We start from the raw sequence: 16,777 nt of genomic DNA on the forward strand, positions 1-16,777 counted from the left end.
CCCTTGTCCCCAGTCCCTCTCCAGCTCTCCTGGAGCCCCTTCAGGCCCTGCAAGGGGCTCTGAGCTCTCCCTGGAGCTTCTCCTCTCCAGGTGAGCACCCCCAGCTCTCCCAGCCTGGCTCCAGAGGGGCTCCAGCCCTGGAGCAGCTCCAGGGGCTCCTCTGGACTGTGCCAGGCACAGGGATGGGAGATCCCTGTCCCAGGAATTTCTGTGCAGGATCACAGCACACAGCTCCAGTCTCTGTGCTCCTGTTACCAGCCGGCTCCTCCCGCAAACACCCTGGACTTGGCATGGAGGTTTGGAAATGGATGAAGGGAGGTTCAAAGAGAGACCTGAGCTGAACCTCCCAGGACACGAAACACCACGAGTTCAAAAACCAGATTCCAAAGGAGTATCTACTCAGAGCTGCTTCTGTCTCTTCCTTTTTAAGTTGCTGCAAGTGCTCACCAGATGAGAACCAGGCAGGGAAGAAGCCAATTGATTTGGGTTTTTGCTGTGGCATTCAATTCTGCTTTCTTAGCAGCTGGCTGAGCGTTGAAAGAAGAGGTTCTAGGAAATAAGATGCAAAAGTAACAGCAAGGATAGTTGTTATGAAAGGAAAAAAAACCCCTTTCTATGCTATTTTGTGGTGTTTATAATCTAGATAAGATAGAAAAGAGCTTTTCAACAGTTGGGGCATAGACTTGTGCTCTGTGCTTCCTCAGGCGGGGTACCCATGAAGGAAAAACATCCAAAAGAAACCACAAAACCGGTGAAATTGAGATTTCTTGAACTGTTTTACACTCACAAACACAACTTCTTGTGCTCTGGTGATTCCTTTTCACTGAGTCAGAAGAGAGACATCTCCATGTCACTGGCACGGGGACAAAGGCCTGGCCTGACAATGTTGTCCTGTGTTCCCCGCTCGCTGCGTTTTCAAACGGGGAGGTTCTGTTTAATGACTCCTTTGTTTGGTTGGTGTGTTTTGGACACTTGAATGATTTGGTGTTGGCAGGAGTCTTGTCTTTTTTTAGTTGTTTTGACAGGGAGGAGAAGCAGAGAGAATGTCGATCAAGTTCAAAGACAGATTTCGTGCTCCGTGCTGGTGGCTCGGGGTTGGGCCTTGCCTGCAGGATGAGTTTTGTGAGGGGAAAATTTTAACAAATTAAACAAATGAGGCGGGTTCTGGGTGCTAATTCCCTCCCTCCCTTCTCAATATTCCTATTCTGCTAAAACAATGGAGTAAAACCCCCTCTTTGTGGAAATCCTCCATGTTTTTGGTGCAAGCTGCATTCCTTAGTTTCCATTTCTCAAGCAAAAGCAGAAATACCTTAATTCTTCAACTTCCCATGAAGCTGACATTCATTCATTCAACTTTCCATGAGCAGCCTCAAATGAACCTTTGGATAAAAAGCCTTGGGCTCATGCAGTGTTAGCTCTGGAATTTTATCCCAGCAAAACACAAAAAGAGGTTCTTGAGCTTCTCTACTCTGAATTTTGCTACTAGAGGCTCTGAGTGCTTCCAACAGGAGGTCAGAATTATGGAATTGCTCATTTTATTTTATGAATTTTATTATATGAATTTTATTATATGAATTTTATGGAAAAGCCCTCTCAGGCCATCCAGTCCTTCATCTCCCCAAGTGCCTCATCCACCTGGCTTTTAAATCCTTCCAGGGATGTCTTTGCCAGGCCTGGACAACACTTTTGGGGAAGAAATTTTCCCAATATCCAACCTAAAGCTCCCCTGTTTTGAGGCATTTTCCATCTTTTCCAGGCCTGGATGGGGCAGCAGCAGCTCCTTGCTGGAAGGCTGCAGTTAAAAAGAAAACCCAAATAAGAATCTCATAAGCAACAACTCCCTGCTTGAATAAATTGTTGAAGAAACCTTGATGCTGGAGATGTTTCTGTGCCTCATGATTGTCTGCTGAGGAGTAAAATGTTCTGGCTTTACTCTTTGGATGAGGGCCTGGAGTGACAGGAGAAGGGGGAATATCTGGAATATCCCAGAGGGCAGGGTTAGGTGGGATATTGGGAAGGAATTCCTCCCTGCAAAGTGGGGAGACCCTGGAATAGAATTCCCAGATGAGCTGTGGCTGCCCCTGCACCCCTGGAATTGTCCCAGGATGGAGCTTGGAGCAGCCTGGGATGGTGGAAGTGTCAGGATGAGTGAAATTTGGGTTTGAGGGTCTCAGCACTGGTTCTATCAAATGATCAGAGCCCCTTCTGCTGCTGCTGTCCTGCAGCTCTGCTCTGCACATGCTTTGTTTCTTATTTTTATGGAATAACACTTCAAGATATCCGTGCTCAGCCTCATAAGGAACCTGACTCTACCAGGAATCTGGGACAGTGGAGGAGGAGGAGGCGACAGATGGGACTGGTGGCAAAAATTAGGTAAAAAATAATCAGTGTTCAGGGTCTGTGAGTCTGAGGAAGTTCCCAAGTACCTTCTGCAGGTTTTCCATGGGAAAATCACTGTTTTAGTTGCCCGTGCTGGTGGTGATTTCTCTCCCAAACCATCACCCAGTGACTGTTAAAACATTGATGTCGTTCTGCCACTTGGGCTGTGTCTGATCCAGGACAGGGTGCCAGTGCTTGTAACAGCACCGATGCTTTAGTCTTGGTTTAAATGTGGTAAAGCTCAGCTCTGCAGATGTTTGGGTCTCAGGATGTGATTTTGTGCCCTTAAAACATAATCAGAAGCAGAGACTCACGGGTGATTTGGGGTGGGGGGGGGTTTAAAGCCCATCTCAGTCCCATGGGCAGGGACATTCCACCAGTCCAGGATGTTCCAAGCCCAGGCCCTCAGAGCTCTCCACTCTTGATTCTCCCTGGGTGCAGAGATTTGCTTTGAGGAGCTCCTGGCCAGGCACGGTTCAATCCCTCCTTGGAATCCTCTGCAAGATGGAATGTGGGGAACAGCAGGAGCTGGGAATGCTGAGGGTACCCAGGGATGTGGATTCTCTGCTCTGCCTGGGTGGGTCCCAACACCCCTCCATCCACCATAAACCCTTTCAAGGATGCTCCAGCCCTCTCATTGGAGTAATTTCTGCTCCAGGGCTGCTCCTCCAGCCACTTCCAAGCCGAAGGAAAGCCCATCAGGATGACCCTGGAGTTGTAGCAGCCTGGCTTTCCTCGCTGGAGGCTGGTAGGGAAGCACGTCCCACACGAGGCAGGCTTTGCTGGCAGTGGGGAACGTGAGCTGTGCTGCTCCTCCGCTGGCTGCTGGGGGGGAGAGGCACAAAAAACAGCTTTTTTTTTTGCTGAGTGTTCTTTAAAAACAATCCAGGCTTTGTTGCTGGAGCCACAACAACAGCAGCTCGGCTCCTTTCAGTGTGGGGAACTTTAAAAGGGCGTTTCTGCCCAGCCACAGGGCAGCCTCCTCCTTTATTTTAGGGGCTAAAACAAGCAAAACCCCTTCTTTCCCCTCACAAAATACTTTGTGGGGAGGAGGAAGGCTGCAAAAAGCAGATGAAACCATCTAGAAATGGGGAATTTGGGACACAAACACAGGAACAAACAAATTTTTATCCATTGTAGTGCCAGGCTCTTGTGGTACCATTGGAAGAGAATTCAGAGGGGATTTGATTTTATTTTTTAGGAAGGTGGGAGATGAAGCTTTAATGCTTTTCTGTGTGGAATGGGGAGCTGGAATGAGATGCTCTTTCAGATCCCAAACCATTCTGTGATTCCATGACGAGGAACAGGGAATATTTTGATATTTCCTCACTCCACCCCTAACAAAAGCACAGGCAGCAGCTCCCTGAGCAAAAAAAAACCCCTCATCTGACACTAAAGATCCTGTCACACAAAATCTGGGCAGCCTGAGGGAAACTTGCTTCCTTTCCTATGGTTTAATGTCTGTTTTTTGTCTGCCCTTCCCAGGCAAAAAGGGTCTGTTCACTCCTGAGCAACCTGGGAAAGGCAGCACTTCTCTGCCGAGCCTCGATTTTCAGGCGTCTTCCTTCCACCTCTTCTCTCTCAGGCTCAGAGCTGCTTCATCAGCATAAATATTCTGACTGGCAGGGTCTTAAATGTCTTTTAAATGCCAGCTGCTTTCCCCCTGGGCTCTCTGGAGAGCTGGAATTCAGGCCCTGTGGTTGGGAGGGTTTGTGGCTTGTCTGGGGGAGCTGCTCAGGGACTTCCCCAGGCAGACGAGGCCTCCACCAGTGCAGATTTTTGCAGGAAAATCTTCCAAATCTGTAATTCCAGCAGCCAGCACCTCCCTCAGCTGGTGGCAGGGTGTGACCCTCTGTTGCTGGTCACTCTGGGAGAGCTCTGTGGCTGAAATGTCACCGTCACTTGAGGTCACACCTGTTCCATCCACCCATTTCTGCCTCCAAACCCCCAGATTTAAAGCAGGATTGCTGTAAATGTCTTTGTTTTTGAGAATAAGCACAAACACTGCTCGTGGCAATGCAGGAGGGGGCATTTCCCTTCTGGATTTGTGGTTTCTTTCCCTGGGTAGGAATGGGTTTCCTGGCCTGCCTAATCCAGACATCGTTGGTTCTGCCACCCTCAGCACATCCCTCTGAGCTCCCCCAGGTCACTGTTCTCTTCCAAAGCTCTCTCTGCCTTGGGAGGAGAACTTCTCCTGCACATCCTTCTCCTGATCCTCTGTAAAATTAGCACTTCAGTGCTTTAATTAAGATTTCCACACTTCTCCAGCTCCCATCCTGTTCACCAGCAGGCTGGTGCTGCCAGCAGGGGCTCCTTCAGCTGAAATCTCACTGCTGAGGGTGGAGCAGGGCAGGAACGCTCCTACCTGACATGTCTGGCTTTTGGAAGGAGGTGCAGCAGCTTGCTGCTGTATTTGCTTTTCCCTTTTCACTCTCTGCATCTCCCTGAAAGGAGGTTGTGGACAGCTGGGGTCAGTGTCCTTTTTCCAGGCAGCAAGTGGCTGAACAAGAGGAGACAGCCTCAAGCTGCACCGAGGGAAATTGAGGTTGGATATTAGGAAAAAGAGTGATAAAGTACTGGAATTGTCTGCCCAGGGAGGTGGTGGGGTCACCATCCCTGGATGTGTTTGAAAAGGATTGGATGTGGCGCTCAGTGCTGTGGTTTAGTTGAGGGGTTGGACTCGATGGTCGTGGAGGTTTCTCCCAGCCTGGTGATGCTGTGGTTGGTGACTGCTGCAGGTTTATTCTGAACACAGAATGCTCCAACCTGGCCTTGGACACTTCCAGGGAGCCCCAGCTGCTCTGGGAATTCCATCCCAGGGCCTGCCCACCCTGCCAGGGAACAATTCCTGCCCAGTATCCCATCCAGCCCTGCCCTCTGGCACTGGAAGCCGTTTCTTCCTCTTCCATCCTTTCTGATTCTCTGCCTTAGGGGACACAGGAAACCTGGAATTGATTCCTGCTGCTTCTCTTAGAAATCCAGTGAAAGTCTCGTTCTCTGTTTCTCCTCTCCACTTTTTAAATCTTCAGATTGATTTCTGAAGATTTTAAGTTTTCCATACTCTCAGAGCCCTTCTGTTGCTCTCCTACAGCATTTCCAGCTGTAAGATTTTGCCCAGTGCTGTTGAACCTCTGATCCTTTGTCCTTTTTACCCTGTTCCAAGGTACCACTTTCCTGCCTTCCTTTCCTTTAAAAGCTGACCTGCAGAACCAAAAGTCCCTTTTGAACATGTCCTCCTTCCACCCCTGGCTCATCCAGCACAGAATAACATGAAAACAAAATTTTTGAGGGGAGATCAAACACTGATTCCATGCTTGGAAGCCAACAAACTTCTTTAATTTTCTCCTTTCTCTTTTTTCTTTCTTTCTTTTTTCTTTTTTAATTTTTCCTTTTAAAATCATACCCACAGAAAGTTTGGCAATAGGAATATTCCTGTGCCTCGAGGAGGTATCTTGTGTGCTTGTGGATCAGAGGAGCATCACTTTCCCAAAGGAATCTCCAGATTTATGGATAGCTCAGCATGGGGGGTGCATTTGCAGTTAAATTATCATTTTATCATGGAATCGCAGAACAGTTTGGGTTGGACATCCCATGGCAGCTGGGAGGGTTTTCCTGAAGGGGAAATCCCTGTGAGGGATGTCCCAGGGGGAAGGGAGAGTCTTTTCCTCACTCCTGAGGAGCTGTGAGAAGGAAATCTGCTGGATGCTGAAGAGCTGATCTTGCCTTGAGCTGGGCTGAGAGGTGAGGGAGCTTAGAACCATGGAATGGCTTTGGTTGGAAGGGACCTTAAAGATCACGGAATCTCAGAATTAAGTCAGTTGGAAAAGCCCTCCCAGACCATTGAGCTGTGCCTGATCCTCACCTTGTCAGTCATGAAGGCATGGACACCTCCAGGGATGGGGATCCAACCCTCCCTGGGCAGTGCCAGTGTCTGACCCCCCTTTCCATGGGGAAATTCCTGCTGCTGCCCACCCTGAGCTCCCCTGGCCCAGCCTGGGGCCGTTCCCTCTCCTCCTGTCCCTGTTCCTGGGAGCAGATCCCAAATCCCCCCGGCTGTCCCCTCCTGCCAGGGACTTGTGCAGAGCCAGAAAATTCCCCTGAGCCTCCTTTGCTCCAGGCTGAGCTTTCCCAGCTCCCTCAGGGATTCTCCAGCCCCTTCCCAGCTCCCTCAGGGATTCTCCAGCCCCTTCCCAGCTCCCTCAGGGATTCTCCAGCCCTTTCCCAGCTCCCTCAGGGATTCTCCAGCCCCTTCCCAGCTCCCTCTGCTGCTCCAAACCCTTCCTCAGCCCTTTTCCCTTCCCTGGACATGCTCCAGCCCCTCCATGTCCTTGTCATAGCGTCCCAAAAGTGCCCCCAGGGCTGGGGGACTGGGACAGGCGGGGCCCTGCTCCTGCTGCCACATCTCTGGGTGCAGGTAAAGACCATTTCCAATGAAGCTAAAAAGCTGAACAATTAAACCTTTCTCTTCTTTCCCCTCATACTGGATTTCTTCTGCACCTGGGTGTAGGAAAATGCCCATTGCTCTGTGGAATATTAGTGTGTGGGTTCCTAGTGAGCAATTCCACATTGGATGGGTGAGGATTTGTGCTGAAGGCAAAGCACTGGCAATTTTGGGGCAAATTGCTGCTGGTTTCACTAACGGGGCTGTGTTTGCTGTCACCAGCTCCCATGAGCTGAGGAATTGAGCTCCTGTTTGGTTTTTCTATTAATTTCCTTAAACTAATGCGAAGTATTGGATCCTCAAGCATCCTCTCTTAATGCAGATTTACAGCCCCATAAACACCTTCCTGCAAGGAAAATAATCAGTGGTTGCAGCTTTGCTTGAACTCCCAAGTGCTTCTGATTATTGGCTTAATATTTTTTTGGGGGCTGGCGTTGCTTGGAGTGAAAAGAGAAAAGAAGCAAAAGCCTGGAAGCAGAAGCACAGGGTTGTGCTGGAAGGCAGGAGCTCCTCATGGATGGCAGGGAGCTGGCACAGAGGGGCTCCAAGGGACTCTCTGAATCCTGAACAGAATCCTGGAATGGTTTGGGATGGAAAGGACCTTAAAGCCCAGCCATTCCCAGCCATGGCAGGGACAGCTCCCACTGTCCCAGGCTGCTCCAAACCCATCCAGCCTGGCCTTGGGCACTGCCAGGGATCCAGGGACAGCCCCAGCTGCTCTGGGAATTCTATCCCAGGGCCTGCCCACCCTGCCAGGGAACAATTCCTGCAATCCCAAGATCCCATCCAGCCCTGCCCTCTGGCACTGGGAGCNCTGACATGCTCCAACCCCTCTGTGTCCTTCTTGTCCTGAGTGGCTCAGAACTGACCACAGCCCTTGAGAGCCCAGCATGGGGAGAATCCCTTCCCTGCTCCTGCTGCCACCCAATTCCTGCCACAGCCCAGGTGCCACCAGCCTCTTGGCACACCTGGGCACACCTGGGCACACCTGGGCACACCTGGGCACACCTGGCTGATGTTCAGTTCCAACCCCCAGTTTAGATCTTTTCCCGTGTTGTCCTCGCTGTGCTGAGACTGAACATTCAATCTACACACAGTGCTGAGAGTTGTGAGCCCAGCTGGCAGGAATGAGCCATCCCTCATCCCTGGAAAATCATGGCTTTGAGGAGGAAAACCACTTTTCCTCACGCTCATGGCTGTTACTTGCAAGTAAAAACCTTATAAAAGAAAGGCCTTGTAAAATTAGGCCTTGCTACTCTAGCTAAGCTAGCCTGTTAAACTCCCAAAAGAAAAGAATTACAACAATCAGTTTGCATAATGATCTATTCTTACAAGGAAACAGTTTGCACCTACAAAATAAAAAGGCTACCCCATAAGGATCCGTAAAGAAAAAATGTAAACTATCTAAAAAGAGCAAAGTTTAATAGCCACACACACTAACCATTGTCATTTAATCATTGCTTAATGAACTACATTTCACTGCACTGCTAGCCAATTCAATCCAAACCTTCCAAAACCATCTGAAAATGATGTGCAATAAAAATTCAACTATTCCACACAAAGAAACAACAGCAGCAGAATCACCAGGGTTGGAAGAGACCTCCAAGATCATCGAGTCCAACCCAGTCCTGACACCACAGCCAGACCATGGCACCCAGTGCCACATCCAGATCTTTCCATAAACACATCCAGGGATGGTGACTCCACCACCTCCCCAGGCAGAACATTCCAGTGCTTTATTATTCTATCCATGAGAATCTTTTCCCTGATATCCAATCTGTATTTCCATGGTGCAGCTCGAGGCTGTGTCCTCTCGTTCTGTCAGTGCCTGGAGAAGGAGCCCGACCCCAGCTGCCCAAAACCTCCTTTCAGGAGCTGTGGAGAGCAATGAGGTCACCCCTGAGTCTCCTTTTCTCCAGGCTGAACACCCCCAGCTCCCTCAGCCGTTCTTCACAGGGGTTCCAGACCCTTCACCAGCCTCGCTGCCTCCTCTGGACACTTTCAAGCATCTCAACATCCTTCCCAAAGCGAGGGGCCAGACCTGGACAAGTCTCAGCTCACTCCTGTCTCCAGCGAGGGGATGTGTTTGGGGTGGACAGAGCAGAGGGGTGCTGGGGGTTTGTTCCAAAGCGGTGATGTTGGCTTTGCTTTCGTTGCGTTGAAGGTGCCTCGTCACCAGACATGGAGCCCAGCTACGGGGGAGGCCTGCTGGACATGGTGAAAGGAGGAGCAGGGAGGCTCTTCAGCAACCTGAAGGACAACCTGAAGGACACCCTGAAGGACACCTCCTCCAAGGTCATGCAGTCTGTTGCCAGGTACAGTGCACCCAAAGCAGGAAAAAGCAGGAGAGTCCCACTGAACCAGCACAGATTGAGGGAGGAGGGGAAAAACCCAAATTATTTCTTTGGTTCTGTCTCATAATTGGGGCTTGGCCTCAAGGAAGGGGGGAAAACCAAAGGAAAACAATGTAAACTTCCCAGTGAGCATCAGCACCCTGAAATCTGGGAAATCCCTGTGAAAAGCAGAGCACCTGCTCTCCAATTCCTGGAGGATTCCCTGGGGGATCCTTCTAGTGAACCTCCACCTGAATATTTGCTTTGTTGCTGGTGTTGATGCCTCTCTTTGCTGTGCTTGCTGGTGTCCCCATCCCTAAATCCACCTTGGCATGGAAGCTTTGGAATGAGGTGACTTTGCTCTGGGGACTCTCCTGGTGTTGTCCCCTGTTGCTCCAAGGGACAGGGGGCTACAAGAATTTAAAGAAATTTAATGCAAGACTCCAGAGGTTTTGAAGGATTTGCAAAATTCAAACTGCTGGGGATTTCTCCTGGAAACTGGCACTGAAAATTAATGACAAAAGGGGAAAGGGACCTTTCTTGCAGGTTTTGCATCCAGTTAATTGCATGTGGTGAGTGGGAGCCTGGGTCACTGTCTGCACCTTAAGAATTCATTTTAAGATGATTTTTCCTTGCTTGATAGGTAGATTTTTTCTGGGCAAACAGTGCTAATGTGCTGCTAAAGTGCCTAAATTTTGTCTCCTGCTTTGTCTCTTAGTTACACCAAGGGAGAGCTGGATATTTCCTACATTACCTCAAGGATCATAGGTAAGCACTGCTCCGTGGAGAAATACAGCCTGTCACATCCCAAACCCCACAAATCCATGAAGCCCCACTCATCCTGACCTCTCCTTGCTTTCCCAGTGATGTCTTTTCCTGCTGAAGGCGTGGAGCTGGGATTTAGGAACCACATTGAGGATGTCAGGACGTTCCTGGACTCCAGGCACCCTGACCACTACACCGTGTTCAACTTGTCACCCAAATATTATCGCAGTGCCAAGTTCCACAACAGGGTGAGTGCCTTCCATGGGGGAAATTCCTTAGGGAAAGGGGCAGCAGCTCCTGCTGTATCCACAATTTAAGGTGCTTTAGGAGTTAGAGGTGTTTTTAAGCTGCTGGGGTGGGTTTACAGGGATGAAAGAGCTGGAAAGTTCAGGGATAACGTTGGTGTGAGGAGCCTGGGCTGCAGAGAAATAAAGAATAAAACAGAGTTTTATCTCCTACAGAGTGTTGGAGCTGCTGAAGGGAAAGAATAAAATGAAAAGCCTTTGGAAGAAATTACCAATAGAAGGAGGGAGATGATTTTCTTGCAGTTGGGTTTTAATCAGGCAGGAAAAGCATGGAATGGAAATGGGATGTGAGGGACATTGGGGCTCTTGTGGCTTTAAAAAGGCACCTGAACCTCCTGGCCCAGTTTCCCTCTCTAAAAGCAGAGCAGCATCAGGAGCACTGCAAGGCTCTGCTTCATGAATGGCTTTTAGAGGAAATCTCTATCAAATGCTGCTGCTGAAATGCAAGATTAGATTTAATCTTTCCAAAAAACTTCCTGTTCTTTCCCTCTCCCACAAGGGAGTGCTGTGTTTTGGTGTTGTGGGTTTTTTTTTTTAATTTCTAGCTTTTTGGTGCTTTCAACCCAAAAAGGCAGCAGCAGTTGCCAGACTTAACCCTCAGTCAGGGTAAATGAATCTAATCTAAGCCTAATTTAGTTTTAATTTGAGGTGTAGGTGAATTTATCTTCAGAAATTCTGAGCACCAGAAACCACTCACTGACACCTGAAGCAAATTTCTCTGTGGCCATCAGCAACCAGACTTCAAAGAGGAGTAAATGAAGGGAAGACTAATTAAGAGATATTAAGAGCTCTGAATCCTCAGTCTTGATTGATTTTGGTGCGTCACTGATGCTGTTTGTGGGTGGAGAAAGATTTGTCTACTTGTGAAAGCCCAGCATTAAAGATCTGTTGCTGTGTGAGCTGGCCATAATTCCTGAATCCTGGGAATTATCTCCCACCCTGCCCAACACCTCAACAAGTGACTTTAAATGTCACTCTCAAAGGACAGCTCAGTGCTTTGGAGCCATTGCCTTGACTCACACAGGAAGAAAATAAAAAACTATCTTTTAATAAAATATTTTGTTTTTTAAAAAAGCATTAATTTAAGAAAAAAATGTTTTTAAAATATTTTTAAAAATATTGATTATTTTAATAAAATATTGTGTTTTCAGTTTATGGGCTGGGAATTCCTGATTCCAAGTATTTTTTATGAGAAAGAAGTGTGAACAACACAATACATGAAATAATTCCCAGGCTGAGCTTTATATATCTTACAGAAAATACTAAAGGGCTCTGAAGGAGGTGAAATCCCAGTGAGTTTTCTGCTGGGATGAGGATGTCAGAGGGGCTGCACTGCGATACACACTTGTTCTTTGGCAGGAAAAGCTTTGGAATTCCTGCTTTCTTTAAAACTTTCTGCTCCTCAGACCAAAGTAGGTCACTGTGCTGCGTGGTGCTGCAGGAGGGAGGTGAATCCATGTCCTGCTGGGCCATTTTCCTGCCTGGCTGTGGGTGAGGGGCTCAGCAAGCCCCAGGTGCCCAGGAGAGGGGACTGCGAGGCTGCTGAGCCACTGGAAAAGCTTTTCCAGAGATGATGTGGATGTCCCAAACCTGGGAGTGTGCAAGGATGGAGCTGGGAGCACGCTGGGATGGTGGGAGATGGCAGGGTGGGAACAAAATGGTCTTTAAAGTCCCTTCCACCCCTGGGAGAGGAGAGGAGAGAGGAGAGAGGAGAGAGGAGAGAGGAGAGAGGAGAGGAGAGGAGAGGAGAGGAGAGGAGAGGAGAGGAGAGGGAGAGGGAGAGGAGAGGGAGAGGAGCTCCTGTTGCCCTGAGAGCAGCTTCCAAACACAGAACTCAAATCTAGCACTAAACAAACCCAAACTTCAAAGCCCCTCACGGGTCACATTCCTGGCAGTTGCTGCCCTGCTGCTAAAACCAAACAAGTGCTGAATTCCCAGAGCTGGAGAATTCCAGTTGCTTTTTCCCCAAGGTTGTCTGTGCTGAGTGCTGGTGAGGTTCTGTTTGATAGAAACACCAAGCACACATTTAATTTCCTAATTGCAAACCATCAGGCAGATGTGTAATTAGAGGCAATGTAAATATGTAATTATGGACTGGTGGGAAATGTATATTATTTACCAGAGAAGTGATAATAGCTTTTCCAGATGTGTGGCAGGGAGGTCTGCTCAGAAGATTGTCAGGGGAAGGGTCACTGTAGGAATTCTAACAGGGAAAATCAAGGATGTACAACAGAAGGAATGAAACAAACTCTGGAGACAGGAGAAGGGTAAATAGGGAATGGTCACTCCCTGCTCCCCAAACTCTGAGCACTGTTTGATTTGTTCAGTGGCTTCTACAACACAAAGCCACATTTGCTCACAGCAGGATATTCTAGAGACCAAAACATTCACAGATCTAAAAAGCAATCAGACAAATATCTCATTTGCTGGAATTTGCCAGCTTGGTCTGTCCCTGCATCCCACGGGAGCCTTTGGGATCCCTGCTGGACACGGCACAGCCTGGCAGGGCTCTGGTTGGAATCCCAGTGCCTGTCTCTGCTCCAAGATGTTGTGCAGGTGTCAGACAGAACCTTGAGTGCAAGTTTTATAAAACCTGGAGCATTTCCTTCCTCTGAGAGATGAAACAGTTCTGGGGATCATGTGGCTGTTTAAGAACATCTGGGCAAATCATCTCCTTCCTCCCCTGTTCCCATTAAGCAGCAGCCAAATGTCAGCTGAGAGAGAGAGAGAGAGAGAGGGGGAACCAATTCTTCAGCTGAGGACAAGCCTCAGGACATTTCTCTTTTAAATTTCTTCTGGCCAGAAATGCCTTTTTTAAAAAAAAAAAACATAATTCAATTAAAACCAGATGAAAGGGAAATGTCTGTCGAGGGCTATTTGATGTGCTGCTTGGGACTGCAAGGGCTGAGGAATAAGAACCAGACACACTTTAGGATTTGTGGGGTTTCAGCTCTAAGGAGCCATTCATTTTCCTGGCACATACATTAATATTCTTACACAGATTGGATTATTATTATTTTATTTATTTTTTTAACAGAACTTTCCCTTTCATCAGTTTAATATCTGTCACACAGGGCTTGGAAATCCTGTGGCCCAGAACAATTCAGAACAACAGATGCTCAGAGCCCTGTGCAAATCAGAGCGGTTTTTAGGGACACTTTGTACCAAGGCTTTAGAAATCAATGTGAGACTGGAGCATTGTGAAAGAGCCCCCCCAGATAATCTGATGTGAAATGTAAATTCTGAAAAATGTGCAGCCAGGATCAACACATCAGCCTGATGTTATTTCATTGAGAAAGCTTTCCTGTCTGCCTCCTCATAACCCACGGCAGGCACGGCGCGGAGTTACGCACAAGGAGAGGTGGAGTAGGCTTCCAACACGTAACTCTGGGTTGTAAAGGACAAGTAGATTTCTTGGCAGGGACAATTTGTAGAGCAGGGCTTGTTCAAAGCTGTTTTTGTGGCTGGTGCCATCCCTGCAGGTGTCCGAGTGTAGCTGGCCCGTCCGGCAGGCGCCCAGCCTGCACAACCTCTACGCTGTCTGCAAGAACATGCACAACTGGCTGCAGCAGAACCCCAAAAACGTCTGTGTCATCCACTGCATGGTGAGTGCACCCCACAGCCACCAGCCTGGGGCTGGGGAGTCCGGGTCACGCTGCCTGTGGGGTGTCTGGAGTCTGTGTGTGAGGATGGGTGGGACTGACCCAGAGGAAGGGACATCATCACCCAAAGCTCAGCTGGAAGAGGATCACTGAGTGAGAGCAGGAATGCAAAGCAACAGAGGTCAAAAATCCTTCTCTAGGAGAGAGGTTTGAATTTCACCCAGCTTGCTGTGACTTGCACAGGGTGTCCAGAGCAGCTGGGGCTGTCCCTGGATTCCTGGCAGTGCCCAAGGCCAGGCTGGGTGGGTTTGGAGCAGCCTGGGACAGTGGGAGCTGTCCCTGTGGTGGCTCTGGGTGGGCTCTGAGGTTCCTCCCAACACAAACCATTCTGTGATTCTGTGATTTGCATTTTCATCTAAGGAATGAAAGGAAATGCAGCCTTTAGACTGGAGAGGGCTGGAAATGGGGCAGAAAACACAGAGCTGGGAATTCTGAGCTGTGAGATGGAGATTGTTGAAGGCTCCTGCTGTCAGGAGTGGTCAGGCCTGGCTGAAGGACCCAGCTGCCTCTGCTCAGAGGGATAAAATCCCCAGGGATTATTCAGCACTGGGCAGTGCTGTGCTGTGTGAGGGCGCTGCGATCCTGGATCACTCCTCATTTACTCCATCCAACCTTTCACATTGACAGCAATGCCCAAAAGCAGAGTTCTGCTTTGCTCCTGGAGCCTAAATTAAACAAGGAGGCTGTCAGCCCTGATCAGCAGAAACTGAGGGGGAATGGAGGAAATGACTGATCCCAAATTGCACACAGCTCCCACGTGAGCCTGCCATTTCTGCCTTGCACAGCACAGCCAGCGGCTCCGCCACGTAAATTCCCTTCAAACAGAGAGAAGGATGCACTTGATGCCTCCAATCCTGGAAGTCCAACTCAAAAATCCAATTCCTTTCCTGTCCTTTGAGCAATGGATATCAGGATAATGGGATAAAGGACAGGGAGTCCTTCCCAATGCTTTCTAACAAGGCTGCAGAAACCCACTTAGTTGATATGAACCTGAGAGATCTTGTCAGAAACAACTGGCAGGGGCTAAACTTGGGAAAAGCAAACAGCCTGCTCCTGTCAGCAGGTTCCTGGGGCCTGGATCAGCTCCAGTACAGAAAACCCTACAGAAAATGGCTGGAATGCCTAAAAGGTGCCTGAAAAATAACAATTGCAAGGAGCAAGAGTGGTGAGGCTTGAGGAGTTGTGGATTGCCCATCCCTGGAAGTGTTTGAAGGGGTTTGGAGCAATTTGGGATAGTGGAAGGTGTACATCAGGAACCCAGGGTGCTGGGAATACATTGATTTTCTCCTGCTCTTCCTATATTCTTGATCTATCAATGTGATTCAGCAAACCTTCCCCCATAATCACCTGAAAAAACCCCATCAGGAGCAATCTGTAAGCTCAGAGCTGTGGAGGTGTTTGGGTGAGGGAGCCTGGATTTTTTATTTGTTTATCCTTTTCCAGGATAAATTTCAATTAGAGGACTGACTGCAGCTGTAGGATGGGTGCACTCTGACCCCTGTGGTCACTTCCAGGCCTATATTTGAAATAATTATAAAATTACAGCTGGGGAGCAGCCACAAAACACCAACATTTGCAGCCAAAATGTTCTTGTGGGCTTTCCAAACAAGTGTAAACCACCCTCAGCTTTGGCTGCTCCCTGGATTTTATCTTAGCTTTGATTGTTCACTGAAGCCCTGGGTGTTGAACAAATGACACAGAACTCAAAATTCCTCCCCATCTTGTGTTCTCAATCCTAGCCTTTCTGGATAAATTATATTTTGTGGAGTACATATTCATATATTCAGGAGGAGGTATATATTCTTCAGTTATATTCAGGAGGAGTGGACAGCTGGAATTTAAAGGATCTTTCTGATACAGTTTTTCCTCTCTGTCCCTTTCCTTGGCAGGACGGCCGTGCAGCCTCAGCAGTTCTGGTCAGTGCAATGTTCTGTTTCTGTCACCTCTTCTCTCATCCTGGCCCTGCCATGCAGCTGCTGAACACCAAGAGACCTGGAATTGTACTGTGGCCATCTCACAGGAGGTACAGTAGCCTGGCTCAGCACTGCCAGCTCCGTTCCTCGTGCTCAAAGCTGCCCAAAGAGCTGGCAGATGTGCTGTGATCCCTGGGCTCAGATCCCAGAAATGACTGGGGATCAGGTGCTGGAAGAGCTTGCCCAGAGCAGCTGTGGGATTTCTTTCTTTGGAGATCCTCGCTGGGGCATCACTCCCATCACAAAATCAAGTTCTGAGATGGAGCTGGGAAGCTGCTCGTGCTCTGAGCAGAGAGCAGGCCACCTGCAGATCTTGCAATCTGAATTACTCCGCTATTTTATATTATTATAAATATCTGCTCTTTGCAGAGGGTGGGATTAGCTGGCTGCTGAAGGCCCTTCCAACCCAACCATCCCATGCTGAAGCTGTGGTTAACAGGGTGAATCCCTCTCCTGTGTCAGCTGCAGGGATGTTGGAGCACATGGAACACTCCCAGCCCTCTGAAATCCACTGGATCTCGAGGCAGATTTTGGGTAGGAAATGAAAGAAATGGAGATTTCAGGCCTGGTTTTCTCTGCCTGCAGGTACATAGGATACATTTGTGACCTAATAGCAGACAAACCTGTCATCCCCCACTGCAAACCACTCACCATCAAGTCAGTGACCCTCAGCCCCGTCCCCTGCTTCAACAAGCAGCGCAACGGCTGCCGGCCCTTCTGCGACATCCTCAGCGGAGAGACCAGGATCCTCACCACTTCCCAGGAGTATGAGAGGATGAAGTGAGTTCCTGTGAGCCCCTGACCCCCTTGCATGCAGCCACTTCCACTTTGCTGTGGAATATCTGAGCTGCACTCATGGCCTGGCTGCTGGTTAATGGAGATGTTCTCTGAGAGTTAGTGCCTGGGGTTGAAATAAATG

General features: G+C 48.8%; 1 protein-coding gene across 6 annotated transcripts in view; it reads left to right on the forward strand.

Moving 5' to 3' along the window:
- The window catches only part of DNAJC6 (DnaJ heat shock protein family (Hsp40) member C6), a 42,713-nt gene that overhangs the window by 12,783 nt on the left and 13,153 nt on the right, over positions 1-16,777 (forward strand). For all 6 annotated transcript variants that reach the window (XM_015636657.2, XM_015636656.2, XM_015636659.3 and 3 more), the window contains 6 exons: positions 8,985-9,135; positions 9,872-9,921; positions 10,018-10,166; positions 13,706-13,828; positions 15,775-15,908; positions 16,444-16,638. In XM_015636657.2, the coding sequence (XP_015492143.1) occupies positions 8,985-9,135; positions 9,872-9,921; positions 10,018-10,166; positions 13,706-13,828; positions 15,775-15,908; positions 16,444-16,638 (802 nt within the window). The remainder of the gene's footprint in view (positions 1-8,984; positions 9,136-9,871; positions 9,922-10,017; positions 10,167-13,705; positions 13,829-15,774; positions 15,909-16,443; positions 16,639-16,777) is intronic.

The sequence above is a fragment of the Parus major genome, chromosome 8, assembly GCF_001522545.3.
Source record: "Parus major isolate Abel chromosome 8, Parus_major1.1, whole genome shotgun sequence".
Lineage (NCBI taxonomy): Eukaryota > Metazoa > Chordata > Aves > Passeriformes > Paridae > Parus > Parus major.